The sequence below is a fragment of the Gracilinanus agilis genome, chromosome 4 (genome assembly GCF_016433145.1).
Source record: "Gracilinanus agilis isolate LMUSP501 chromosome 4, AgileGrace, whole genome shotgun sequence".
Taxonomy (NCBI): domain Eukaryota; kingdom Metazoa; phylum Chordata; class Mammalia; order Didelphimorphia; family Didelphidae; genus Gracilinanus; species Gracilinanus agilis.
The window spans coordinates 230807326-230834924 of NC_058133.1; the positions used below are offsets into that span (position 1 = coordinate 230807326).

At 36.5% G+C, this 27599-nt stretch overlaps 1 protein-coding gene across 1 annotated transcript in view; it reads right to left on the minus strand.

The window, feature by feature from the left end:
* Positions 1-4250: 4250 nt before the first annotated feature.
* CCDC40 (coiled-coil domain containing 40) overlaps positions 4251-27599 on the minus strand; it is a 101355-nt gene continuing 78006 nt past the window's right edge. Inside the window, exons 18-20 of the mRNA XM_044674330.1 lie at positions 16970-17158; positions 7816-7974; positions 4251-4499 (exon numbers count right to left, since the gene is read on the minus strand). Coding sequence (XP_044530265.1) covers positions 4251-4499; positions 7816-7974; positions 16970-17158 — 597 coding nt within the window. The remainder of the gene's footprint in view (positions 4500-7815; positions 7975-16969; positions 17159-27599) is intronic.

Below are 27599 nucleotides of genomic sequence, written 5' to 3' on the forward strand. Positions count from 1 at the left end.
TCAGTTTTTTTTCACATTTTCTACTATTGTTTTCATTTTTAAATTTTGTTTTATTGTTTCTTGATGTCTCATGGAGTCATTAGCTTCCATTTGCTGAATTGTAATTTTTAAGAAAGTATTTTCTTCCATAAGATTTTATATCTCTTTTTCCATTTAGTCAATTCAATTTTTAAGGTGTTATTTTCTTCAGCATTTTTTTGCCTCTGTTAACTATCTTTTTATAATTTTATTCCTTTCATTTCTTTACCTAATTTATCTTCTATCATATTTATTTGGTTTTGAAAATCATTTTCTAGCTCTTCCAGGAATTCTTGTTGGGCTTGTGTCCAATTCACTTCCCCCTCCCCTGCATTTGAGGCTTTGCTTGTTGTTTTGACTTCATTGTCTTCTTTTGAGTTTGTGTCTTTGTTATGAATCATGGAGACTTAATACTAAATTTATAAGTGTTTATTAGTAAAAAAGAAAGATAGAAATTAGGTTTTCAGGTTTTCTAACTTAAAGTAAGTCCCCAGAAGAGTTACTTCTGCTCCATCAGGTCCATGGGCCCTGGTCTGTTTTACAAGCAGAGGTCAGGGTCCCAGTTACCCACATGGTTGGGACAGACAAATTAAGACCAGCCAAAGAGTGGACTTGAGTTCAGGAAGGGGACCATAGCCCAAGAGACTGAGTTCTTGGATTCCAGCCTGGCAGTCCTTGCCACACCACTTGCCAGAAATGGCTTACATAGATAAGCTAGATGGCTAAAAGAGAAGGGTCACAAGTCCAAAGGAATGGGTCTTTACTCAGCCTTTTTCCTGGTGCATGCCCTCATTGTCTCTTGCCTATACTAATTGGAAAAAAACAAAATTTTTTTTCCTCAAGGTTCCCTTTTCTAATCAATCCCCCAAACTGTTGCCAAAGTGATTTTACTAAAGCCAATATCTAACCAAGTCATTTTCTTGTTCTCTATTATCTCTAAGATCAGATATAAATTCCTCCATTTGGCATTTAAAGTACTTCAAAATTTGGTTTCAACCTACCTTTTCCCACTTATATATTTAATGCATTCTGTGATAAAGGCAAACTTTTAGCTTTATTGTCCTTCATACAGTACATTCCATTTAAAAATTTCCTTGTACTCTAAAAAATTAATTTCTAGGCACCTTATTCCCTCCTTTCCTTCCTTCCCCACACCATAAAAAGCATCAACAAACAAAACATTAGGTCTATAAATTAAGTCTTTTATGTTTCTATTTATCAATTCTTTCTCTGGAAGTAGATATTCACAAGTAATTCTTCAAATATTAATTCTGTAGTGGCATATAATGTTCTCTTGGTTCTACTAATTTCACTCTTCATTATTCATGTAGGTCTTTCCAAGTTTTTCTGGAATTAACTTGCTCATTCTTTTTCTTATGGTAAGGGCTAGGCAATAATGGTTAAGTGACTTGCTCAGGGTTACAGAGCTAGGAAATGTATGAGGATAGATTTGAACCAAGGACCTCTTATCTCTAGGCCTTGCTCTCAATCTACTGAGCCACCTGGTTGCCTCCATGCTGATTATTTTTTATGGTTAGTATCCCATCACAATCATAAACTACAATTCGTTCAGCCATTCTCCAATTGATGGAAATCCTCTTTATTTCTAGTGGTTTGGAGAGCTACTAAAATATTTTGGAACATATGGATTTTTTTTCTTTTCCCTTGATCTCCTTAGGAAACAGATCCAACAGTGATATTATTGGGTTGAAGGGTATACACAGTTTTATACCTCTCTGGGCATAATTACAAATTGCTCTTCCGAATGGTTGAATCAGTTCATAGTTCTACCAACAATATACTAGTGTTCCCATTTTTCTCCATCCCCTCCAACATTTATCATTTTAGCCAATCTAATATGTGTGAGATATCTCAGACTTGTTTGAATTTGCATTTCTCTTATCAGTAGTGATTTACAGAATTTTTTCTTATGCCTATATATGGCTTTGATTTTTTTATCCAAAAAGCTGTCTGTTCATATCTTTTGACCACTTATCAATTGGGGGATAGCTCTTATAAATTTGACAAAGTTTTCCTATAGATATGAGACCTCTAAGATGCAGTCTATAAAAAAATTTCCCACAATTTTCTACTTTCCTTTTAATATTGGTCACATTTTGTTTGGACAAAACTCTTTTAATATAATCAAAATTATCCATTTTATATTTTACAATGTTCTCTATCTCTTGCTTATTTTATTATTTTTTCCACAAATATGTTCCCTATCTTTCTAATTTGCTTATGATGCTCCCTTTATGTCTAAGTGTTGTATCTACTTTGATTTTTTTTATCTTGATACATGGTGTGAAATATCTAATTCATGTCAGAATATTTTCTAATTTTCCTAGTGAGTTTTACCAGTGAGTTTTTATCCCCAAAACTTGAATCTATACTTTGTCAAATATGAATTTATTGAAATCTTTTACTATAATCTTACACTCTTTTGTCCTGTTCCACTGATCTTTTTACTTAGTCAGGACCAGATAGTTGTTTTTTTTTGTCTTAGACACTACTCAAAGAAAGAAGAGTGACAAAAGCTAGGCAATTGGAGTTAAGTTACTTGCCTAGGGTCACATAGCTAGGATGTCTCTGAGGTCAGATTTGAACCCAGATCTTCCCAACTCCAGACACGTCTATCCACTGTGCCATCTAGTTGTCCTGGATAGTTTGGATAATTATTGATTTATGATAGTTTAAAATGTGGTACTGCTAGACCTCCTTCCTTTTAATTTTTTCATTAATTCCTTTGATATTCTTGATCTTTTGTTCCTCTTTGGGTTTCATTTAAGATGCAACTCAAAACCTACCTTCTATATGAAGTCCCTCTTGATCACTCAGCTTGTATTTATTTTGTGTCCATGTAGTGTATATACATATGTACAATAAATATATTGTATAAACCTATATATGCACATGTCTCCACTTATGGAACTGAGGACAGGGACTATTTTATTTCTGTAAAATAATTTTGTGCTATGTGTCAGAGTTTGATATAGTGTTGGGTTTGGGGGTCAGGAAGACCAGAGTTCATACCTAGCCTTAGACACTAGCTGTGTGACTCTAAATAGTATGACTCTGAGCAAGTCATTTAACCTCTGACTGCCTCAGTTTCCTCAATTCTAAAATGGGGATATAAATAGCAATTGCTTTTCAGGGCTATTGCAAGGATCAATTGAAATATTTGTAAAGTGGCACATAGTAGGTACTCTGTAAATGCCATCATTATTCTTAACATATTCCCAGCCCTAGCATAGAGCCTGGCATATAGTAGGTATTTAAAAATGTTTATTGATTTGCTGTTTCTTATATGCTGAAAATGACAAAGCCCAAAAGACAATTCTTAACATTAATTTGTTTTTATTTTGCTACTGAAAAAAAGTTTTAACAAAAAAAAAATTTACAGCATTTTCTTTTTGTGCTATACAAGGTTCATAGTAGAGGGAATTAGAAATTGAGAGGGGAGAAAAGCATCATAGCTTTTGATGTGTAGAAAATGAATCAGAATATATGGGTAAAATTCAACAAATATTTCAGTATTAAAAACTTTCTACAGTATTATTTTAGTTTTTATCTGTATTCATTAAATAATCACTATAAGTTTAATTATAACTTAACATTCAAGCTTGATGTGACAGAAGACTTCTTTCATTTCATATAGTTTTGTAGGAGCTTGATCTGTGGGAAGAAAGGATTTCTTAGATTTTTGTTCTATGGGCCCCCAAAGGGTAAAAATCATTGTCTCGGTTCATAAGAACGTGGATAAATCCCATGCTTTCTAATATCTTAAAGAAAGTTGCTTGATAAGGCAAAAGTTATGATTTCTCTGAATATAAGATATTCCTTTCTTTTTTATGCACCAAGTTTCTAAAATCTGTGACAACAGAAGGCTAGGTAACATTTCCTTGGGACCGTTCTTATAGAGAACCCTCCAAATAAATAAAACGATGATTTCCTTTATCTTAATTTGTACAACTTGGAAATTTTGGTTTATATTTAGGGGATATATATTTGGAAACAAAGGAGTAAAACATTTCATAGATTACTTGACTCAGGCTTTTTTAGGGGTATTTTATTTAAAAAATTTGCTGTTTGGCCTGGTCATTTTTCTTAGAATATCCTCACTATGCAAATGTACTCTTTGTTTATAGAGTGACAATTAAAATTGATTAGTGAAAATTTATAGATTTCCTCTCTGACATGCAACCTTCAGAAGATGTAGCCCATTCTGTCTTCTAAGAAGGAAGAGTAAATTGTGGCCTGGCTGATATTGTCTGGTTGAGCTTTTGAAGTGTTGCTTGGAAATGGGGATATTCTTTGTTAACATGATCAATAATGCTGCATATGATATTCATTCGGTCCTCCTGTTTCTTCCTTTCATTTTGCAGAGATTGTTTAGATCGGAACAAGCATACATATTTTCCTTCCTTTGCAGTGTGGAGAGACTTAATACGGTTCTGAAACATTACAAGTTCTGTAAAATTCTTAGAAAGGAAAAGAGAAAGATTATATTAGATTGGAAGCAAAATAAAATACAACACCTCATCAAAATGACAAAGATGAGAAGATTTAGTAACCAAAAGGAGTGGAAAATTCATGCTAATAATAATCGGCTATCATTTCAATACTGGCATAATTTTAGTTGCTTCTCACTTTTTATTTGTTTTTAATCCCTAAAACCAGCTCTAATTATATAATTCAAAGATAAGTATCTTTTTGGATCACAATGACCTCATAGAACCTGGGATATATATAGATGAGTTCCTCTAAATCACCTTCAGATTGTTTTCTCACCAGTTTTTAATTTTTTTAAATCATATTTTTTCAATTAGCACTTTCTATCCTTACCTCCTCTCCCTTCCCCAAATGTCCAAAGAAAATATGCTTCATTTTTCATTCTGAGCCCTGTACCTCTCTACAAAGAGCTAAGTAGTTTGTTTCATCATTAGTCTTCTGGAATCATGGTTGGTCATTACAATGATCAGAGTTCCTAATTCTTTGAAAGTTGTTTGTCTTTTACATATCATTATTGTTCTTTTAGTTCTGTTCACTTTACTCTGAATCAGTTCATTCAAGTCCTCTCAGGTTTCTCTGAAATTATCTCCTTCATAATTTCTTACAGAACAATAATAGTCCTTCCCATTCATATACCATAATTTGTTCAGCCATTCCCCATGGGTACCCCCGCAAGACTCACATTCTTTGCCACCTGAAAAAGAACTAGAAATATTTTTGTACATTCCTAGAGTTTGTTCTGTCTAGGACTAATCCATTACTTATCCTCTCTCTAATTCCCCCTTTTCCTTCTCCCTTTCCCCATCCATTTTCCTATTGAGTGAAATGTATTTTTGTACCCAACTATTTGTGTGCATATTTATGTGTATTTTTCATTGCAGATAGATTCAATGTGTCAGTTGTTTCCCTTACCTGCTCTAGCTTGTTTGTATAGATGTCTTCTTGCACACACCAATTATATGAGATAATTTTCTAACTTTCCTTTCTCTTTACTCCCTCACATGAACTTGCTAGGGGTAGGGGCCCTCTAGTCTCTTTTCATTAAGACCAATAAGACATAATAGAATTATTCCTAGGGCTTGGCTAATGATGCCCTCTGTGATCCCTGATGATAGGGTTCAGAGGGAACACTTCATCTCCCTCATATTTGAATGTAAGTAATTCATCCTGGTTTATTTAGTCCCTTCTGATTATTCATTTATATTTACCTTTTTTATGTTCTCCACTGTGTTTGAACTTCAGAATCTCTATGTAGCTTTGGTCATTTTAAAAGGAATGTTTGGAAATATTCATTTAATTAAAAATCCATCTTTTTCCTCTTTAGGATTATCTTCAATTTTGCTAGATGTTATTCTTGGCTATAAGCCTATGTCCTTTGCCTTCTGGAATATTATATTCCAAGCTCTATAATGGTGACTTTTAAATTGTGTGTGACCTTGAATGTGGCTTCTCAGTACTTGAATTCTTTCTTTCTAAAACTGTTTGCAATAGTTTTCCCTTAACCTGGGAGTTCTGGATTTTGGCTGTAATGCTCTGGGGAGTTTTCATTTTGAGGTTGTTTTTTTTGGAGGGGGGAAGGTGATCAGTGAAATCAATGGTTTTTATTTGGTCTATTCTAATTTTTAGGGAGTTTTGTTGCTTGGACAAGGTTTTGTACCATGTGCCAGGCTGTTAATTCCCTTTCTAATTCTTTCTTTCATAGTTCTCAATTATTTTCTAACTCTTTCCCCTCTTGCAATCTCATTTCTTTTATAAAAACATTATAAAACTCTTGCTTTATCTTAAGGGAATTCTAGTTGGATTTATGCCTGAGCTATGTTTTTCTTTAAGGCTTTTCTTACTGCAGATGTTTTGGAGTCATTTTCATCTTGGTTTGTGTCTTGAACATTCCTGTCACCAAAATAGATTTTAATGGTGTGTTTCCCCCTCCTCATTCTTCCAGACCATTTATTAAGTTTGTATTTGATTTAAAGAGGGAACGTCTTTGTTGGTCTTGTGCTTTCTTGGGGCATTTAATATTATTTCAGGATCTAAGGGACAGGCTGGACTAGGGAACTATAAGCTTTTAGCACTTCCAAAGTAGTTTGATCCAAGGCAAAATGATCAAACTCTGCAAGTTCTAATCAAGATTTAAGTCTAAGAAACAGTATATTATTGCTAGACTCAGTCACTATCAGCTAGATGGGAACCTCTGTTGGTTCAGAGTGACACTATCAGTGAAAGTGAAATCTGGTACTTCCAGGTCCCCTTCCAATTTTTTTTTCATTGATTCCCTTGGTATTATTGAACTTTTGTTCCTATTGATGAATTTTGTTATTATTTTATCTCTATAAATTAATTGATAGTTTGATTGGTATGGAATTAAGTAAATTAATTTAGGTATTATTATTTTTTTTATTATATTGGCTTAGCTTCCTATACACAATGTTTTTCTAGATGTTTAGACCTTTATTTTTATGAAAAGTATTTTGTAATTGTCTTCATATAATTCCTGTGTGTCTCTTGTCAGGTAGACTCCCAAGTATTTTATACTTTAAGTTATTTTAAATTAAATTTTTCTGTCTCTTCCTTCTGAATTTTATTGGTAATATACAGAAATGCTAATGATTAGTATGGGTGTTTTTTATATCCTGCAGTTTTGACTAGTATTTTACTTGACTTCCTAGAAATCTATTGATATAGTATTATGAATTTTGTTGTTTTATTGATAGGGTCAATTATGCTGATTAGTTTTCTTAATATTGAACCAATTTTGAATTCCAAGTGAAATCCCACCTGGTTATGATCTGTGTGATCTTGGAAGTTGCCACATCACCATCCCATATGGGGTGCAAATTTGGAGGACTGTGACACCTCCTAACATCACTAGCCTTCCTTTTGCTTCAGTCATATCTCCATTGGAAAATACAAATCTTCTTGTAAATTTTTTTCTTTTTCCTTCACTAATTCTGTGGGCACTGAGTTATCACATAATTACTCACTTGGAGAGGCCTTTTTTTTGCCAAATGTAGGAATTCAAACAAATGGGAGAAACTGATTGAGTCTCTTCTCTTTGTAAAATTATTAGAAGTTACATGCAGGTCCTCACTTTAATTGTCATTAGTCAGCAGCCCCAATTTATCTGGTAAGATGTTCTCATTGAATAAAAGCTTATAGAGATACAGCGCCTGATCCACATTAATATCTCAAAAAACAGGATTTGTGCTCTCACCATAGTGGGATTTGTTTTAGGCTCTCTTGACCTGTGTAGTTACTCTATTTGGCTGAACAAAAGAATCTATTTACCTGTCTCTTAAGATCTGTGAGCTGACTGATAGAATTTTCAAGTAGGTCAGTCTCTTTCTCCAGATTGGAAAGCTTTTCCTGCTTTTCTACAAGAGTCTCACTTAGGCATTTTTGAGTTTCCTCCATTTCAGAGATGCTTTGGTTGCAGTCTTCAGTGAACTATAGAAAGAAAATGAATTAATGGATGAAAACTATGAACAAAGCTCCTGTCAATTATAGGAAAGTAACATAATTGATATCCATGCTAAATATTATGTACACACTATGTGCCTGACATAGTGGCCTTGACGAGAATATATAATTCTAGGAATTGAAAGAGATACAAAGGATGTTATTAGGCAGTCCTTGCTCCCAGGGAGACAAAAGTAAGAAATGAAACTATGAGAGAACAAGTATAATTTTAGTCTATGTAGTATCAACTCTAAATGCAGTAGAAACTTCAAAGGAAAGAGAGATCCATGTAGGCTGGAAGAGTTGGAGAAAGCTTCTTCAAGGACTTGAGCTGTACCTTAAGACAAAGGTGTCAAAAAATGACCTTCATTGAGTCACAACTGTGAAAACAATTTTGATACCTCTATTCATTTTAATCAGTATTTATTCAGTTCACGGTCATTTCAGGGGGATTAAGTGATTGATGTTAGACTGGATAGAGTTAAGATTGATAGGTACACTATGTATTAGTGATATTATTTGTAGGTTAGAAGACAAAATCATATGACTGTCCATTAGAGAGAATTACATTAACCTTGTGATTGTAGCAACAACACTCGTCATCCCTATAAATCATTGTTGCTGCCTCATCTTGACCTTTCCTTTTGCCCACAAATTCCTTATTCCTTAGGATGCTGCTGACCAAACGCCACATGTTTGATTTCTTCTGAAAGCTTCTGCTGGAGTAGAAGGTGGTGAACCTCAGTTGAAGTGACCTGATGCCTGATAACTTTCGGAAACTCTTATGACAGGATATTAGTAAAGATATTAGTAATTGATGACCTGTGAAGAAGCCTGTTGATGAAGTGGTTATGATTGATGTGCATGCTTAGCCAAACATAGGATTTTCCCTGCTTCTAGAGATGACCAATCATGGAATTATGCCATTCCATTCCATTTTATTTCTGGTGACCTTCCAAATGCTATAAAACTCCTAGGGCCCTGAGGATAGAAGTCCTTGGCTGTGAGGAAGGTCTTGGACCCAGTGAATTAGGGACCACCTAATAAACTGATTGATAATGCTTGGAGCTCTATCTCAGTGATTTCTGTTACAGACTAAATATTTATGGCCCAACACAACACTCCCTGAGGGTGTCTAAACCAGATTAAAATGTAACTGTGAAACATTTAACAAAATGTAAAACTACAATAGAACAGAGATTATATTAATATGTAGTTTTCTTTTTTTCTTTTTTAAAAATAACCTTTACTTTCCCTCTTAGAATTGATACTAAATGTTGGTTCTAAGGCAGAAGAGTGGTAGGGATTGTTAAGTGACTTGCCCAGGGTCACATAGGTAGGAAGTATCTGTGGCCAGATTAGAATCTAGGTCCTCTTGACTCCAGGTCTGGCTCTGTATTCACCAAGCCACCTACCTGTCCCAATACATGGCTTTCTAAGTCAACATGTGGCTTAACAGGAACTGTATGTGCAGTTCAGTGGCCCCATTTCTTTTTGAATGGAATACTGATGAAGGATGGAGGACATATCTGTGCAGGAAGCAGCATAATCAAGTAACAAACAGTGTAAGGAAGTAGAAAATGTGTTGTAGAGACTCAAATTCTATCTATGTGACACTGAACAAATTACTTTTTTTTATTCTGAAACTGTTTCCTAATTTGTAAAATGGGAATAATGCAATAATCAACTGTATTTCTTGGGACTGTGGTGAGGATCATATGAGATAAATGAATGTAAAGAAAGCACTTTTCAAACCCTAAAGCACCATATAAATGCCAGTTATCTTGGCAAAAGCATGATAGTAGGAATATGGCATATGTGGAGGATAGCAAGAAAACTGGATTGGCTTTATAGAGTATTGTCATAGAGAAATGAGAAATAGGGTGACAGAGTAGATTCAATAATGGAAGAAACCTTGAAAACCAAGAGGAGTCTGGCCTTGACATAGGAAACCACTATATGCTCATCATTCAATTAATTCAACATGTTTCTAAAGGATTAGTTGCCAGAGGAGATATAATTAGAAAAGATAGTTTGATATAAAAAACAGCATAGAATTTGGCGTTATTCTGGGCTTAAATCATATCTTTAAAATTAGTTGTATGAATGTTACCTTTAATTCCTTTTTTAAAATTTTAATAAACCCTTCCCTTCTATCTTAGAATCAATACTAAATATTGATTCCAAGGCAGAAGAATAGTAAGGGCTAGTCACACAGTTAGAAAGTGTGTCTGAGGCCACATTTGAACTCAGGACCTCCTCTCTCCAGGCCTGGCTCTCTATCCACTAAGCCAACTAGCTGCCCCCTACCTTTAGATCTTACCTTATAAGGTTGTGAGGACTGAATGAAACAATATGAAATACTTTACAAATTTGTCATTATTGTTAAGACATTACCCTATCCTTATGGAATCTACAATCTGGGAAGAGAATAAGACATAAACACAGATAATTTCTGAAAGCAGAGACTCTGACCTTCCTTCTTTTCTCCAGGACTTAAGACAGTGCCTAGCACATAACAAGTACTAAATAAATGCTTATTATATAACTGAGTATAACACATGGTATTAATATAAATGTATTAAGGACTTGCTAAATAAAGGGCTATAGGAGTTTGAAGGAGGAGGAGCAATGATTTGCTGGGAGAACAGGAGAAAGAAGCAGCATTTGAGAAGGATTTCAAAGAATAAGGAGGAGAAAAAAAGGTGGGGGCAGGTAGCTTATAGCATTGATTGCTTATAGCATCAGACTTGAATATGGGAAGTTCTGGGTTCAAATCTGGTCACAGACACTTCCTAGTTGTGTGATCCTGGGCCAGTCACTTAACTCCCATTGCCTTAGCTCTTATTATTCTTCTGTCTTAGAATCTGTAAATTTAGGTGGGGCACCAGGGATGTTAACTATTATTATTAAAATGTAACCTAAATGGTTTGTGGGTTCACACTGGATTGAAGGAGAGACAGGACCAACCAGGATAGGGAGACCAGGGTTTACTGCCAAGCTGTTAACTGTCACAGGAATGGCAGTTAGGCTCAATAGTCACTCAGCTCTCCTAGGCTAGGGTCTATGGAACCAACAGGCAAAAAGGTAAAAGTTTTATAACAGTTTAATTGAGGGAAATAATAGTGAAGGATGGGAATAAGGGATTCTATACTTACAACCTAAGGGCAAACCACAGGGGCAAGGGAAGGACTTGACTATACTATTCTATTGACCTAAGCCAGGCAGGGCCAAAAGGAAGCAGTACTGAAGTCACAGGGAAAGCTCCTCCAAACCTGGTTCCAGCCAGGTTTGGTCACCTCAGCTAAAGGGCCTGAGGATGGCTTTCAATTGGGGTCTCACTGTAAATCCAAGGATGATCACAGGAAGCCAAGAGCCAAGGTGATCCAAGGTACCCAAGTAGGGAGAGAGAGTTTGCAATGCTTGTCCACCAGATCACAAACCACTTCCCCACTTGGTGCTGCTTTGCAGGTCTGTAGTCCACTGCTGAAAGCCTCTACCTCTCAGGATCCCAGGGAATCTGGATGCAGTTTTTCCCTAACTCTGAGATCTCCCAGTTAGCAACAGTTATGTTCCCAACCACTATGGAGTCTCTCTCAGAGTCCAAGCCCCCCCTTCCTGCTCCTTCATTCCATCTTGGAATCCTCCAGCCCTTCCTGCTAGGTCCAATACTAATACTAAATTAATCTTCCTCACAACAAACCAATATGTAGGGAGCCACTCAGAGAAATAGGGTGATAGGGCCTTTTTTTTTAATCTGGATCCCCATCAAGATCAATACAGCTGACAAGGCCTTGTGTTAATTCTGGTGGCCTGAGCCTGAAAGACCGGACTGTGAGGTGGATGGCTAATCCAAAAAATCTGACTTCTCTGTGGCTCTTTTCTGATCATCTCCTTTTATTATTGAAAGCATTATAATTTAGTTTTTTGAATAGCCTCAATGAAAAGCCTCCAAGTACCCTATAGTAAACTAGCAGTTAAGGAGTTAACAGTTTTTCCCCAAGCCAAGGATTTGGAAAGGTGCACAGAAAAAAAGAGCAGAAATTAGCAGAAGCTGCCCTGTATCTTCTTTCCAGACAGTCCAAGGACATTGTAGGCAGAGCCAGACAAATTTCATATTCATCTAGGTACTTTCCACCCTACAATCTTAAAGGCTCATTCTTAAAGATAGCTTTTGAAGTATAGAAGCTTTTTTTTTTTTACTAAAATAACTTTTAAAGTGAAACTCATTTTTAACCTTGGACCTCGTCTCATCCAGGCATAATCTTCATGAGAGAAATTTTTTGTAAGGCATATGCCAATCATGATGTAATTCTGTAACCTTGGTGTGTCTGTGCAGCTGTAAAACTCAATTATGCTTTTGTGAGAAATTGTTCTTTGAAATAGTATTAAAATAAAGAATGCGCAGGGGGAAGCTGGGTAGCTCAGTGGATTGAGAACCAGGCCTAGAGATGGGAGGTCCTAGGTTCAAATCTGGCCTCAGACACTTCCCAGCCGTGTGACCCTGGGCAAGTCACTTGACCCCCATTGCCTACCCTTACTGATCTTCTGCCTTGGAACCAGTACACAGTATTGATTCTAAGGTGGAAGGTAAGGGTTTAAAAAACAAAAAAAAGAATGCTCAGAGACTTTTTCGGAGCAGCCATGAGCTAACGGACAGCCTCCAACATCTGCCTCATTCTTTCTCACCTAAACTGTGCACCTTTCCAAATCCTTGGAGCTGTTGGATAGCTTCCAACACCAATATTAATATTAATTCTAAGGCAGAAGGCAAAGGTTTTCCAAGAAAGAAAGACTAGGCAGAGACAGCATTTTAAGCATAAGCAAGGGCATGAGCAAAGAAATAGAACCCTATTAATCATAATATATGTTCAAAGGACAGAGTTATCCATTTTGGCTAGAGAAAGAATTAATAAGAGATAAAACTGAAGAGGTAGATTGGTGTTTGCTTTGGGGGGTTTTGAATGAAGAACAGAGAAATTTGAATTTTATTCAGTAGGCAGTAAGGAACTAAGATGGGGACAACTTGGTGGTGCAATGGATAGAGCACTAGTTCTGGAGGCAGGAAGAAGTGATGTCCTTGAAGAAGTAGGAAGGGATGGAACCTAGAGCAGATGTAGAAAGCCTGGTTTTATAGAGGAAAAACATTTTAAAAGATATTGAAGAAAGGAATAGGGAAGACAGTATAGACCCAGGAACAGATACATGGTGCAAGAAAGATGAGAATATAAAGGAACTCATAATAAATGGTCTCTATTTTCTGTGTAAAATAGGAGGTGAAGTTACTTCTTCAGGATAAAGGTAGTTGGGGAGCTAAGAAGTTTAAGAAAAGAGAAGTTTTGGAATAATTGACATGAGAAATTGTATAGGAAGTTTGTGAGAGATGGATAAAAATGCTTAAAATCTTCAGCAAGTTAGGCTGAAGTTAAATAGCATAGATCTACAATGGATCAAATTTTCATGGCTCTGCACCATTTCCCAGCAGTGCCTGCTGCTCAAAAGCAAAGAAAGTCAAGAGTGAGAGTGCTCTAGAAATGGGCTGTTATGGGAGACTTGGTACAGTCAGATGAATGACTCTAGGCACAGCATTGAGATCACATGGCCGAACTGGGAGCCCCCCTTCATTACCCTAGACAGTGGAGAGAGGAAGTGCTGGCTTTGGGCAGCTGGGCAGAGGGGTGGGGCATGCAAAAAAATGTCCTGTGGCTTTGTGGAGAGTGAGAGGAGGGCAGCCCCCTCCAGCATATGTGCCATAGGTTTGCCAACACAAGTCTAGGTTATGAAGGTCTTTGAATGCCAAACAGAACATTTTATATTTAATCTTAGAGACAAAAGGAAGCTATTAGAGTTTATTCCATAGGGAGGTGTCACAATGAGACCTGCATTTAGGAAAATCACATTAGTGGCTGAATGCAGGATGGATAAAAGCAGGGAGAGAGCTGGAACAGGCAGTAAAATTAAAGAGCTAATGCATATTAAAGTTTGAGAATCTGTACTCCAATGGCACAAAGTAGTGATTCATGGAAGCAAAATCTTGGGCTCTTAAGTTTATAGATAATTGAAATTAAGTATTGTATAGCTTTATCCAAAATGTATTAGGCCACTACATACTTAAAAGCTACTACTTTCTCACCAAAATAAGAGTGTTTCTGTGCAAAATGGGATATATCACAAAATACCCAACCAACAAAAAAATACTTTTTTATATGACTAGACAAAATAAAGTTTGTCCTAATAAAATTACTATTATCTGAATCATAATTTGCAATATCTTTATCTTATCATGAAACTTGATGACATTGTTATGATCAAAAATATCAGATAACAGGGTTCAAGTAAAGATAGAATAAGTTCTCTGAACTTTCAGGTAAATTATGGGTATTTAATTTGATGTTCTTATAGCTCTGTTGTTGATAGAATTAGTTCTGTAAGTTTTGAGTTGGTTTTCACCATATGAAGTAGGTATTGGAAAACTAAATTTAGGAGGTTGTACTAAATTGTATTGAGACTTATTTGTGGCAGATTTTAACAGAACTACTGAGGGAATCTCTGCAAGTGACTTTGAAACCAGAGCAGAGGATCTGCTAAGAGGATCCCCCTTCAGACCTACCCTGAGAACTAGGTATATTCCAGAATTTCTAAGGGATGACATTTCTAGGGAAAAGAGGACTACATGGGATCTCTGGGATTCAAGATGAAATGTGCTGATTAAGAGGACATGGGAATGGGTTACAATTTGATATTACAATATTTAATGCTGATGATTATTATTGTGTTACTTTGACTTTTTGTTTGTTAGTTTGTTTAATAGCGTTTATGTTTGCCTGGAAGAATGGTATGCCTTAATTACTTTTTATCATTTGTTTGGGAATCAGGGCCATTCCTTATGCAATTTTTTGGTTAATTGAAAATTTTCTGTTTATATTAACCTCTCACCTCACCAAAACCTGACTTAATAATGTTAACTGGCATTCCTTAGGTAGAAGCCAAAAAGGAGGTTCTCCAAAATGATTTAGTTATTACCTTAGAGCTAACTATATAAGAGGCAGCTAGATGACACAGTGAATAGAGTGGAGTTCTGAAGCCAATTCCTGGAGGCTGGAAGACTTGAGTTCAAATCCAGCCTCAGATACTTACTAGCTGTGTGACCCTTGGCAAGTCACTTAATTCTATTTGCCTCTATTTCCTCATCTGTAAAATGAACTAGAGAAGGAAATGGCAAATCACTCTAGTATCTTTGCCAAGAAAATCCAAAAATTGAGTCATGAAGAGCTGGACATCACTGAAATGACTCAACAACAACTCTATGAAAAAGGATTTCTCTGACACTAAATTTTGGTTACTTTGATGATATGTAAATCTTCCCTCTTAAGTTGTGAACTGCTAAGGTAGTTTAATCTGTAACCTGACTTAGTTTACCTATCAAGTCTGTTTAATGAGGTTTGTCTCCTTAAGGCATGTATAGGACTATTTAACTATGCTCAATTTTTATGATATTGAAGGAAGACAAGGGAGTTTATTTTTTTGAGATACCGATGGCCACAGTACACTTGGTTTCTGTTGTAAGTTTATGACCCCTGACTTATAACTCCTGAAATTTATTTCAGTTGGTCCCACTCATAGCTGACCATCTTTTTAGATGAATTATATCAAGCTTTAGAAAACATGGATAGTAAGTACTTCCATTGATTCAGGTTATTTTAATTCCCTTTGATACTTTAGTCTAGCTTTTTATTTCTATAATTGTGATTTCTCTAATATGAGAATGTTGGGTTTGGGAAAGCCCCAAAGGAGGAAATTATAGGGGAAATTATTTATTATATTATTCATAAAAATTATTATATTTAAATCCAACCATATGTGATTAAAGGCAACATTCAGAATGTTGCCTGACTTTAGTAACTCTATGAATTCTGGAGATGGCTAAAAGGTATTTTGGGTTCCCCCAGGTTCTAAATCCACCCAATCATTCTTGTTGTGGGTTACCACAGTCAGGATTTGTGATGGATCCACCCCAGCTTGTGTTTTGGGTTCCTTAGTGTTTTGGCTTGTGTGGTTCCTGTACTTCTCTTGCTATGCAACCTTGTCTAAATCCTTTATAAGGCAAACCTTCTAGATCTTGGACAGGAGCAAGTCACACCTTCTTTCTTTTACACAATAATCTAGTAAATTTCTTTCTAAAACTATTTCAGATTTTAGAGGTTAAACAATAGTTCTTAGTAGTGAAATTAATGGGTATGATTACTTTAATGGAATTACATTTTAATGAGATTCATGACTGTTGATACTTTTTAAACTTTTGTTGTATCCTGCCAGATTATTTTCTAAAAAGATTATACTAGTAATGAATGAAAATAAATTTCCCCACAACCCTCCTTGAGCACTTTTGCTTATTTTTGACAATTTAATGGATATAATAATAATAATAATAATAATAATAATAATATCTACCTTATGGTTATTGTGAGAATCAAATTGTCAGCTATTATTATTACAATCTTTCTTGTCCCTAAGAATTTCTTTTATAAAAGAAATTGGACTTTTTGCAAATCATTCTTCTTTGAATAATCCTGGATCTTGAGTAAATATTTCAAAAGATAAATAATTGGATCTGTCTGTGCCTTCTCTCCAGTGATGCAGGATGCAATTCATCCATTTCTTATTAAATGTATTCATGACTAGTTAAATGAAAAGAAAACCAAACCCCTAAAAAACAAAAATCAAAGCCCAAAACAAAATGATCAAACTTGTAATAACAGGGCTTCTCAAACTTAGCTATGCTGCTCATAAGACCCACACACAGTTTGCATAAGGCCCATACTTGAAGCCTTTCTAGCTTGATGGGACTAGTCAGGACTTCCACTTCATGCCACAATGAAACATCACAGTAGGTCTTAAGCAGAGGAGAGTAAATCCATATCACATAAAATAAAAATACTATTTTAAAGTCTTCTCCATTCCTCAAGTTGCATTGCTTCCCTACCTTTTGAATATCCCTGATTTTCCTCCTAAGCTCCATTTGTTGGTGGTGAAAGTGGGTTCTGGTAAGTAGTTTCTTGTCAATTTTGCTTTGACCTTCTCCCCGAGTCACAAAGGTATCTCTATGAGTGATGGCAGCTTCCATTTCTCGAATCATTTTCTCTTGCTGCTTCTTCAGTTGTGCATGTTTAACCTGAGGAATATAAACAGAGTCAACCAGGATTTCTAAACATCTCATAATTAGGTAGAGCCAGGTAAAATATACATGGTACTAGGTTTCATAGTAATAGCAGCCTGAGCTTGTCACTTTCCAGTTTAACCTTATATTAAACCATACTCTTTAGGATAATGCATATTTTTTCTTATGTAAAAAAAATAAAAACTTATGAAGAAGAAAATATCTTAGTAACTTGAAGAGAAACAGATACAAATCAGGACGTTCAATAAAGATAGCTGAAGTAAGAAAATCAGAAAAGTCAGTTCATAATAAAGACTTTTTTCTAGAATTCAACCTTCTTTCACCCCACTAAGAATAATGAGTAAAGTTTATACTAGCTTCTACCTTTGGAGCCATGTAGTCTGATAACCCCTATAACACTCTCCTCCCAAGAAATCTGCCAATAGCCAGTCGCTGAAAATGGCTGAGACTCCCTGCTATATGGCTCAGTCTCATCCTGTCCCTCCTTCTCTCCCACTTCTGCCAGAGGCATAGGATGGAGCTCCCCCCACAGCTCCACTTTGTCCTGAAAAGATTTCAAGTATAAGCTTGTCTCTTTCCTAGGAGAGAAGTTAAAGGGTTTTGAACATCTTTCTACACTCCAGATGATCAGGAACAATGAATTGTTTAAAACACACACACACACACACACACACACAGACACACACACACAGACACACACATGCACATACACACAGAAGGGAGATTTCAATTTGGAGGTGAACCAGACCCATGTCAGAAAGTGGGAGAATGAAAGAATGTAACACAAAGGGAAGGGAAGGGAGGGAAGGAAAAGGGGAAAAAGGATAATTTAGAATTAAAAAACAAATTTGAAGCTCTTAAAAAAAGTGGGGCCCCAGATGCTCTGAAAAAAAGAAGCAAGTCCTTTTCCTCTAAGGATATAGTAGAGGCCCAGAAACTATCAGGCAAAACAATGATTCCTAGTATTTTTTTGTTCTGCAAATACCTTTCATCAATAACAACAAAAATATGTTGTGAACCCCCATAGTAATTTAATATATTCACAATGTTTGGCGATTATTTACTGCTTAAGGTGCTATGGAAGGATTTTTTGTGTAAAGTAGCCCTTTTGGACTACTGTTGGGCTTTTCTACTAAACCACTAAATAGGGTAGCTAGGTGGTGCAATGATAAAACACAAGGAATCATGAAGCCTTTAGTTCAATTCTGGTCTCAGACACTTGGGAAAGTTACTTAACTTCTGTTTGCCTGAGTTTCCTTATCTGCAAAATGAGGGTTAATAATAGCACTTTCCTTCCAGTGTTGCTGTGAGGATCAAATGATATAATAATTATAAAGTTATTCGTATAGTACAGTGCCTGGCATACAGTCAGTTGTTGTGATTGTTATTAAATGGAAACACTGAAATCAAGGATTTTCCAGGGAAAGTCAGAAGTGAAGAAGGGGTGGGTGGTGATCCTTTCCCCAGGAGGACTAACCCAGCAACTTGTTGACCTTATAACAAGAACCAAAGAGAAATTTGTTGTCTTCCCAGGGCATGTCTCCAAGACACAACAGAGAACCTCAAGAGCCTTATCAAAACAGATGTTAACTTCTGGTAATCCATGAAAGTGCCAGAAGAAACCTGAAAAGTATTACTGATATCTATTTAAGTTTGGGTAAGAAATTGAAACCTACAGAAGAGCCCAGAAGACAAAATCCAAGAAAGAAGCAAGTAGTAAAATTTGTGTGCTTTTTTTTTTTCTTTTTTGGCTTTTTTAGTAAACCTGCAGTTTCAAAAACAAATGCCTGGGACAGCTAGGTGACCCAGTGGATTGACAGTCAAGCTTAGAGATTGGAGGCACTGGGTTTAAATCTGCCCTCAGTCATTTCCTAGCTATGTGACTTTGGACAAGTCACTTAACTTCAGTTGCCTAGACCTTAGCATTCTTCTGTCTTGGAACCAATATCATCAATTCTAAAACAGAAGGCAAGGGCTATTTAAAAAAAAAAAAGATAGTTTGGAATGAGATTAAGGACAATGCCAGAGTTTGCATTTGACTCTAGAGAAAATGGAGAATTTATTGAGTAGTATATGTGAAATGGACAGCTATTGGAGTATACTATAGGCTACCTGGGTAGAAAGAGGAAGCAGACTAAAAGATGATCAGGAAAAAGATCATAAGCTTGCCAAAGAGTCATGTAATTGGAGATGTCAGCTATTCGGACACTGGAGCTCCCTGCCAAAAGCAGAATAGCCAATAGCTTTCTAATGTGATTTAATGAGAATTTTATGCTTCAAAAGATGAAGGAAACAATAAGGAGAATGTCTATATTGGATTTTATTCTCATTAACAGGAAGGAACTGGTTGAGAACCTTGTAGGGAACTGATCACTGCCTCCTAGGATTTATGATAGAGGAAAGGAAAACCAGCCATGGTCTGTCATGCACCCTAGATTTTTTTTTAAACCCTTACCTTTCATCTTGGAGTCAATACTGTGTATGGGTTCCAAGGCAGAAGAGTGGTAAGGGCTAGGCAATGGGGGTTAAGTGACTTGCCCAGGGTCACACAGCTGGGAAGTGAGGCCAGATTTGAGCCTAGGACTTCCCGTCTCTCAATCCCCTGAACTCTCAATCCACTGAGCTACCCAGCTGCCCCACACCCTAGATTTTGAAAAAGCAGAATTCAGAAGGTTCAGATAGGATCCAGTGGATTAAAATTCTTCAGAGGATGTCAGAGAAGGATAAATGGGAAATTCAAGAATGAAATTCCAAAAATACAAAGAAAAACAATGATAACAAAGAGAAAAAATTGGAAATTGTTAGAAGAGAACAATGTGGATAAACAAGGAGTTCACTTATGTCTAGAATGTGTTTCTAATCAATGTAGATTTTAAAAAGATATGTATAAGACACATCCTAGCTATGAGATCATGGGCAAATCACTTAACCCCTACTGCCTAGCCCTTTTCCCCTGTATTGATTCTAAGTATTGATTCTAAGACAGAAGGTAAGGGGGAAAAAAGATACATACAGAAAAGAGAAGGGCAAGCATTTAATAGAGGATGAATACGAGTTTAGTATTATGCTATAAAATAGTGTTAGAGCTCAGTATAAAACTGAGTCTGGGAATTAAAAATCTAAGGATAATGAAAAGGCATTTTCTTTGCTATATTAGGGAAGTGAGAAGGCTAATCAATAATCAAACATTTATTAAGCACCAAATATGTGCTGGCTATTTTATTTAGCACTGGCATTGGGAAGACAAAAGTGAAACAGTCTCTGCCTTTAGGAAGTATGCATTCTAATGAGTGAGACAACATATACATACATACAAAATAAAAACAAGGCAATTTAGGTGAAAATAAAATCAGAAGATAAGATGAGGGAAGAGCAGTAGAGGCTTCATGTACAAGGTGGCACGAGCTGAATCTTGAAGGAAACTAGGGATTATAAGGAGAGAAAGGCAAGGAGTGAGTACATTATAAGCATGAGGGCAGCCAGCGCAGAGGCACAGAGATGGGAGACATTATCATGTAGGAAGAGCTATTCTGGCTTAACCTCAGGATAGCTAAATGATACACACATATGTACCCACACATATGTGTGGGTATAAAAGCTTTTTGGATGGCCAAGTTGTGAAGGAAATAAACAGTTATTAACCACCTACTATGGGCTAGGCACTGTGCTAAGCCCTTTGCCAATATTATCTTATTTGATTCTTATAACAACTCTGGAAGGTATTTGTTGTTATTACCTCCATTTTACAGTTGAGTAAACTGAGGAAGACAGAGGTGAAATGACTTTCCAAGAGTCACATAGTGCCCAAGGTTGAATCTGAATGCAGGTCTTCCTAAGTCCAGGACCGGGAAGAGAAGGGAAATGTGTTATTTGGAATTTTGGGGGTTCATTTGAGCCTTAAAATATTTAGATATATGAAAAACTTCCTGTGGACATTTAGGGGACTTGGAAACTACATTTCCCATGATTCCTCATGTAATGCAAGAAGACAGGAAGTGTGCTTACTTAAAAAAATAGTATAAGACTCCTGAGGTCATTGGAGGTGGGTCTCTTTTGGTACGAGGGAGCCAGTTGGGAGAAGGTATGGTAGGGAATCTGAATTAGATCTTAGCAGTCACGTGGTCATCTTTATTTTACCAACATGGCTTTAATTAAAATATTAATACTTCTTTTAATATCCATCTATATCCATTTTACATTTACTGATCAAAGGATTACGAGATACGAGATAATGCTATTGAATAATGAACATATTGCATTAAAACGCTGTGGAGCTCTTAATCCTGCAACCTTGCTCCCTGATTTGCCAATTTTTGGAGAACCTTTACATGATTGTACATCTTTAGTGTCCACTGTTGATAACCTCATAGTGATTTACTGGACACCACTTTGGATAATCCGGATTTAATATTATTTACAGATGGTTCTTCTTTTATGAGAGATAGTGTGCGCTATACAGGAGCTGCAGTAGTTACAGAATTGGATACTCTATGGTCAGCTTCTTTACCCTCACATGTAAGTGTACAAGGTGCAGAACTCACAGCCTTAAAACAGGCCTGTATCATTGCACAGAACAAAAGGGTCACAATTTACACAGACTCCTTTTACGCATTTGGCATATGTCATGCTGTCGGCATGTTATGGCTTCAAAGGGGATTCTTAACATCAACTGGAAAATGTACTGCCATTGCAAATCTTATCACTGAACTTCTTTCTACCATCCAGCTCCCTGAAACCATAGCTATTGTTCACTGCTGTGATAATTGGATTAAATCTAAAGATGGGCTGGGGGGGGGATTGTGATAATTGGATTAAGTCTACCCTGCCCATCTTTAGATTTAATCACCAAAGGTGAGAGCACCTTCCAATTCTGGGAGGTCCTAACCCACATGTGGTAGAGTTAGTAACGAATCAGAATTGATGCACTGCCCTCTATGCTTTCTATGAGAAAGCATCTATTGTGATTGGACATGCAGGCTAAGGGAAGGCACTGGAAGTGACATATATGTGACCCCTTCCAAAGGGGAGTGAGGCTGCAACTGGTGTGGTAAAGGAGACCTGAGGGAGCTTCGCTGTTTCGTGACCAATACTGTTCCAGGTGGTGAGTTTAAAGACTGAATCTCCCTGAACTTCTATTGGGAAACTTTCTTTTATAGACTCTCGAGTGGAGTTTGCTCCATTCACCTGCGGGCCTCAGGCCCTTTAACCCTCGCCTGAGGGTTAAGATATACCTGGACTAATCAGTGAGATAGATTCTTAATGTCTTTCTCTCTCTCTTCTCTCATGTAAATAAATCTACATGAAAGTCAACTTTTATTTGAGATTATTCTTAATTGAGGATTGATAATAGTTCAATCCTCTGGTGACCACCTTTTAATATACTGAACCCATAAAATCCCCTTTTCCCCCTTACACTGCTCTGCACACACAGGTGGCCCTGACCCTGTCTCCAGGGGAAATGATCGAGCAGATGCTACAGCCAAACTAGCAGCCTTAGAGGGACCCAAGTTAATTATGCCACTAACAATTACTGATAATTTGGATCTATCCCTTTCCTATAATGACAAGGAAGTGGGAAAATGGAAGCAGAGATTTAAAGCAAAACAGATAAATGGAGTATGGGTGTCATCTAAAGGTAAGCCCCTGCTCCCTAGGGCTTTCTATAACCAAATTTGTTATTCCATCCATAAGGGATTATAGACTCTGTTAAAAGAGTATGGATAGCACCTGGAATAACTACAATTGCCTCCAAAATATGTACAGCTTGTCCTACCTGCCAGGCCTTTAATCAGCACACTTTTTGAGAAAAAGCTTTTGGTGGACGTCCTCTAGTTTACACACCATTTGAACATTTGCAAATTGATTTTATCTCTGCCAAAAGCTGGACACTATAAATTTTGTCTGGTCATAGTTGATTAACTGACCAGGTGACCTGAAGCATTTCCTACTGCTCAGGCCACAGCAGCTTTTGTTGCCAAAGTTCTTTTCAAAGAGATTATTCCTTGTTTTGGCCTGCCAGCATGTATTGACTCTGATAGAGGAACTCACTTTACTGACTCAGTCTTATTACAAATTTATTCATGTTTGGGGATAACTCCTAAATTTCATACACCATATCATTCCCAGAGTTCTGGCCAAGTTGAAAGGATGAATAAAGAACTTAAAGCTATGATTGGCAAATTATGCATGGAGACTCATTTAAAATGGCCTGAAATTCTACCTCTGACCTTATTTTATCTCAGAAGCAGATCCAGAAGTGATTTACACATCTCACCATTTGAGATGCTATTTGGACATCTACCTATTCAGGCACAACCATTTAACCCTGCCTATACTTCATTGTTAGGAGGGGATACAACCATTGCCACTTATATCAGACAATTACAAACAAAATTGTGAGAACACAACTCTGGAGCTGTTGTTCAAGCAGACCCCTTAGGCTTCTCGCTTCATGATTTGAACCCAGGTGATAGTGTGTACATAAAGAATTTCAAACGTACTGGGTCGACTGAACCTGCTTATGATGGACCATTCCAGGTCCTATTAACTACACCAACAGCCATTAAAATTGGGGAAAGGGACTCATGGATTCATTACAGTCATGTGAAATGAGTACCCTCTATTGATAATGAATAATTCTCTGTACTAATTACAATTGCCTATACCTATTATATTTGATTATTGATTATATTTGACTATTGTGATAAAAATGCTCTATTGCTGAATTTTGCACTGTTTTGTTGCATTTTATTTGATTGATCCTTGTACTTGAACAATACATATACTACCTCACAACAAAATATTTGTATTATTGACCTATATTGACCTGATGTGCCTTTCAAAACATTTTGTGCCTTTTGTCATTCCTTTTGTACTTTCTTGAATGTATTATTGCTTTATATGCCTCATTTGCACCCACATCACTTTGTCTACCTTATTTGCACTCACACTGTGGATCATGGCAAGTTAAGGAGGGAATGAATATATATATTTTTTAAACCCTTGTACTTCGGTGTATTGTCTCATAGGTGGAAGATTGGTAAGGGTGGGCAATGGGGGTCAAGTGACTTGCCCAGGGTCACACAGCTGGGAAGTGGTTGAGGCCGTTTTTGAACCTAGGACCTCCTGTCTCTAGGCCTGACTCTCACTCCACTGAGCTACCCAGCTGCCCCTCTGAATATTATTTTTGAAAATTAACCTCTATTCTTTACCTCTGTGACTGGGTAAACTACACATTTTTTTATATTTTTGTTTGTTTGTTTTTCTTCCTACATGTGCAATACAGTATTTGATTTTTTTCTCTCACTTTTTTACATTTGAAGCATGTCACCAGCATTAAATAGACTCTTGACTATTTTGATTTTTGCAATAAAAAATAAGCTAAGATGTCCATTTGCCTAGCATGTAAATTTATACCCAAAAAGCTTTGGACTATAGAAACCTGCCACTAGTTATTTAATTATTATGAGACTTTTGCTTGATGACTATGTCTAATCCAAGGAGAATTGGACCACAAAGGAACACAGAGTTTTGACCTGTGAAGTGCCAAATGAGCACACCTAATCCTATAGGGATTGATGACATTCTATGCAAAGACTTGATTCTGTGTGAGACTCGAGGTTGTGATGCTTAGCATATGTTAAGATGTAGGACTTCCTTGTACCACACTTGATATCAAGTACTCAACATCGATTGTTCTGGCTCCATTATCTCTGGAAGTGAAGAAAAGGATTGCACCTGGAAATGCTATTTCCCATTTGTCTCGAGATCTGGTCTTTTCTATTTCTTTCATGATGTGACAACTTACTGTAGTCCAGGCTGCTAAATTGGGTTAGTGACTGTTGTTGCAAAGCTTATGGGACATGGATTGCTACAGGAACCTGCTTTGATTTGTGATTTTTTTCTTTTTCCTAGAATTTTTTCCTTTCACATTTTTCTTAATATCCTATATTTCCCTCAGAGGTTATTTTTTTCTTTTTATTTTCTTTGGACTCTTTGATGTTTTAAGAATTGATTCATATACCTTATGCCTTGACCATGTATTCCTGTGTGATTTCCCATGTGTATCCCTGTATTTTCCTCAGGGGGGAATGTAAAATTGTTCTCCTCTGGGGGGGACTATGTTATTTCTGTGAATTTGGACTTGAATTTGACCCTAATTTAGAACAGAAGACTACCTGCCAGAATCCAGAAGGCGCCATGAAGATGCTTGCAGAGACCACACCAGAAGATCTAGAGTGAATTTTGAGACATGGCAAATTTGAACTTGGGGGAGGGAGGGGTTTGAATGTATTTATTTTGAATGGACACTTTTATGCCAGAAAGGGGACTTCCCCCAAATGGCTTTTGTCAATGTACTGAACATTGGTTCTTTCTCCCTTTTATTTCCCTTTTATCTCTGAATTATTGTAAACTTTAATTTGATTATGTTTTCATGATCCATTGGGGAGACTGGTCTCCGAAAGGATCACAGGGGGGAATGTAAAGTTGAAGAGACCTTGTACCCCTTTAAACTACATTACCCAAACTCCCTTTCACCATACCCATAATTCCTTAAGCCTTTTCCTATTGGTTGTTGGTTTTCACAGGCTGTTTTGATATGGGTGTTTTGGGTGTGGCGATGGGGCTTTTGGAGAGGAGGTGGCGGTAAAGGGTGAGTTGGGACTCTTTCCCTGCACTTTTAATAAATCCTTATAAATATCATACTTATAAATATAATTGAATATTAATTTTAAAACTTACAGTAGGAAACACAAAGGACTATAAGGGAAGGGAGCAATGGGAAGGGAAAGAAAAGGAAATGGTCCATCCATCAGCCATCTAAGTGATTAGACCTTTGCTTTGGGTGGATTTATTTATAATTTGTAATATTTATTATTCATTTCTTATTTTACTTCTCTCTTCTTTACCAAGGAAAATAACCTCTTTTCTGAGAATGAAAAATAGAAAATGGCTAACGGGGAAAGGAGATAGTAAAATAGTATCTAGTAACCTTTGCTAAATATATATCATCTGGCCCAAACTAACTAATTTACCAGGTACTGACATGTCTGGCACACAGTAGGCATGTATCTAAGAAATTCTTGTTACCTGGCTGACTGGGTGATTATTGAGTCACAGTTGAAATGTCAAAGACAATGAGAAAGGTTGGAACGGGATGAATATGCTCCCAGTTTTCAAAACAGGGAAGAAAAAAGAATCTGAACACTAAAAGTGTACTTTTGACCAGTGAGCTTGACCAAAAGCCCTAAAAAAGTAACAACAATCCAGAGAGAAGTTATTAAAGAGAACTAGGCTATGATGGAGGCATTTAGGTGGTGCAGTGTGTAGAATATAGGCCTAGAGTTTCTTACCTCAAATTTTACTTTGCTTACTAGCTATATGACCCTGGGCAAGTCTTATCTTGTTTGTCTGTTTCTTACCTATAAAATGAGCTGGAGAAAGAAACAACAAACCACTCTAGTATCTTTGCCAAAAAAACCCCAAATGGAGTTGAGTCAGACACAATGGAAACAACTAAACAATAACAACAACAAGAAAGATTAAAATGACTAAAACAAAACAGAACAAATCTTGAACCTTTTAAAATAAAAGACCAACAAAACGGATACATCATTAGCAAAATCAGTTCTAAGAAGGAGAAAAAATATTAATCGGTCAAATTCCAAATGAAAAAGGAAAGATCATAAGAGACACAAAGGAAATCAATAATGTATCAACTACTACTCACAGCTATGTTCTAGCATAATAGAAGATTTAAAGGAAATAGTGGATCAGTTACAAGAAATACGAACTGCCAAAAGAGACCTGTTAGTAAATCAATAATTTAAACAGATCTTTTTCTACTATCCAGAATTTGGCCTGTAAAAAACCTATCTGAATTTACAGCAGAATTTTTTCAAACTTTCCAAGAAAAAGTAATTCCTATATTATGTAGGTTATTAATAAATAATGAGAAATGAAAAATTACCCACTACCTCTTGTGAAGCAAATGTGGGAATTAAAAAAAAACAAAAACCCTTAACTTCTGTCTTGGAATCAATACTGTTTATTGGTTCCAAGACAGAAGAGCAGTAAGAGCTAGGCAATGGGGATTAAATAACTTGCCCAGAGTCATACACACAGGAAGTGTCTAAGGTCAAATTTGAAACCATGACCTCCCATCTCCAGGCCTGACTCTCAATCCACTAACCCACCTAGCTGCCTACTATGGTACTAATTTTAAAAGTAGGACAAACTAACATGAAAATGTTTTATGAATAGATATGTAAAAATTTGTTAGGGAGACCAAAAACAGAGAAAGAAAACTACAGACCAATCTCCCTAATGAACATAGATGCAAAAATCTTAAATAGAATACTGGCAAAGAGACTCCAGCAAGTAATTAAGAAAATCATTCACCACGATCAGGTGGGATTTATACCAGGAATGCAAG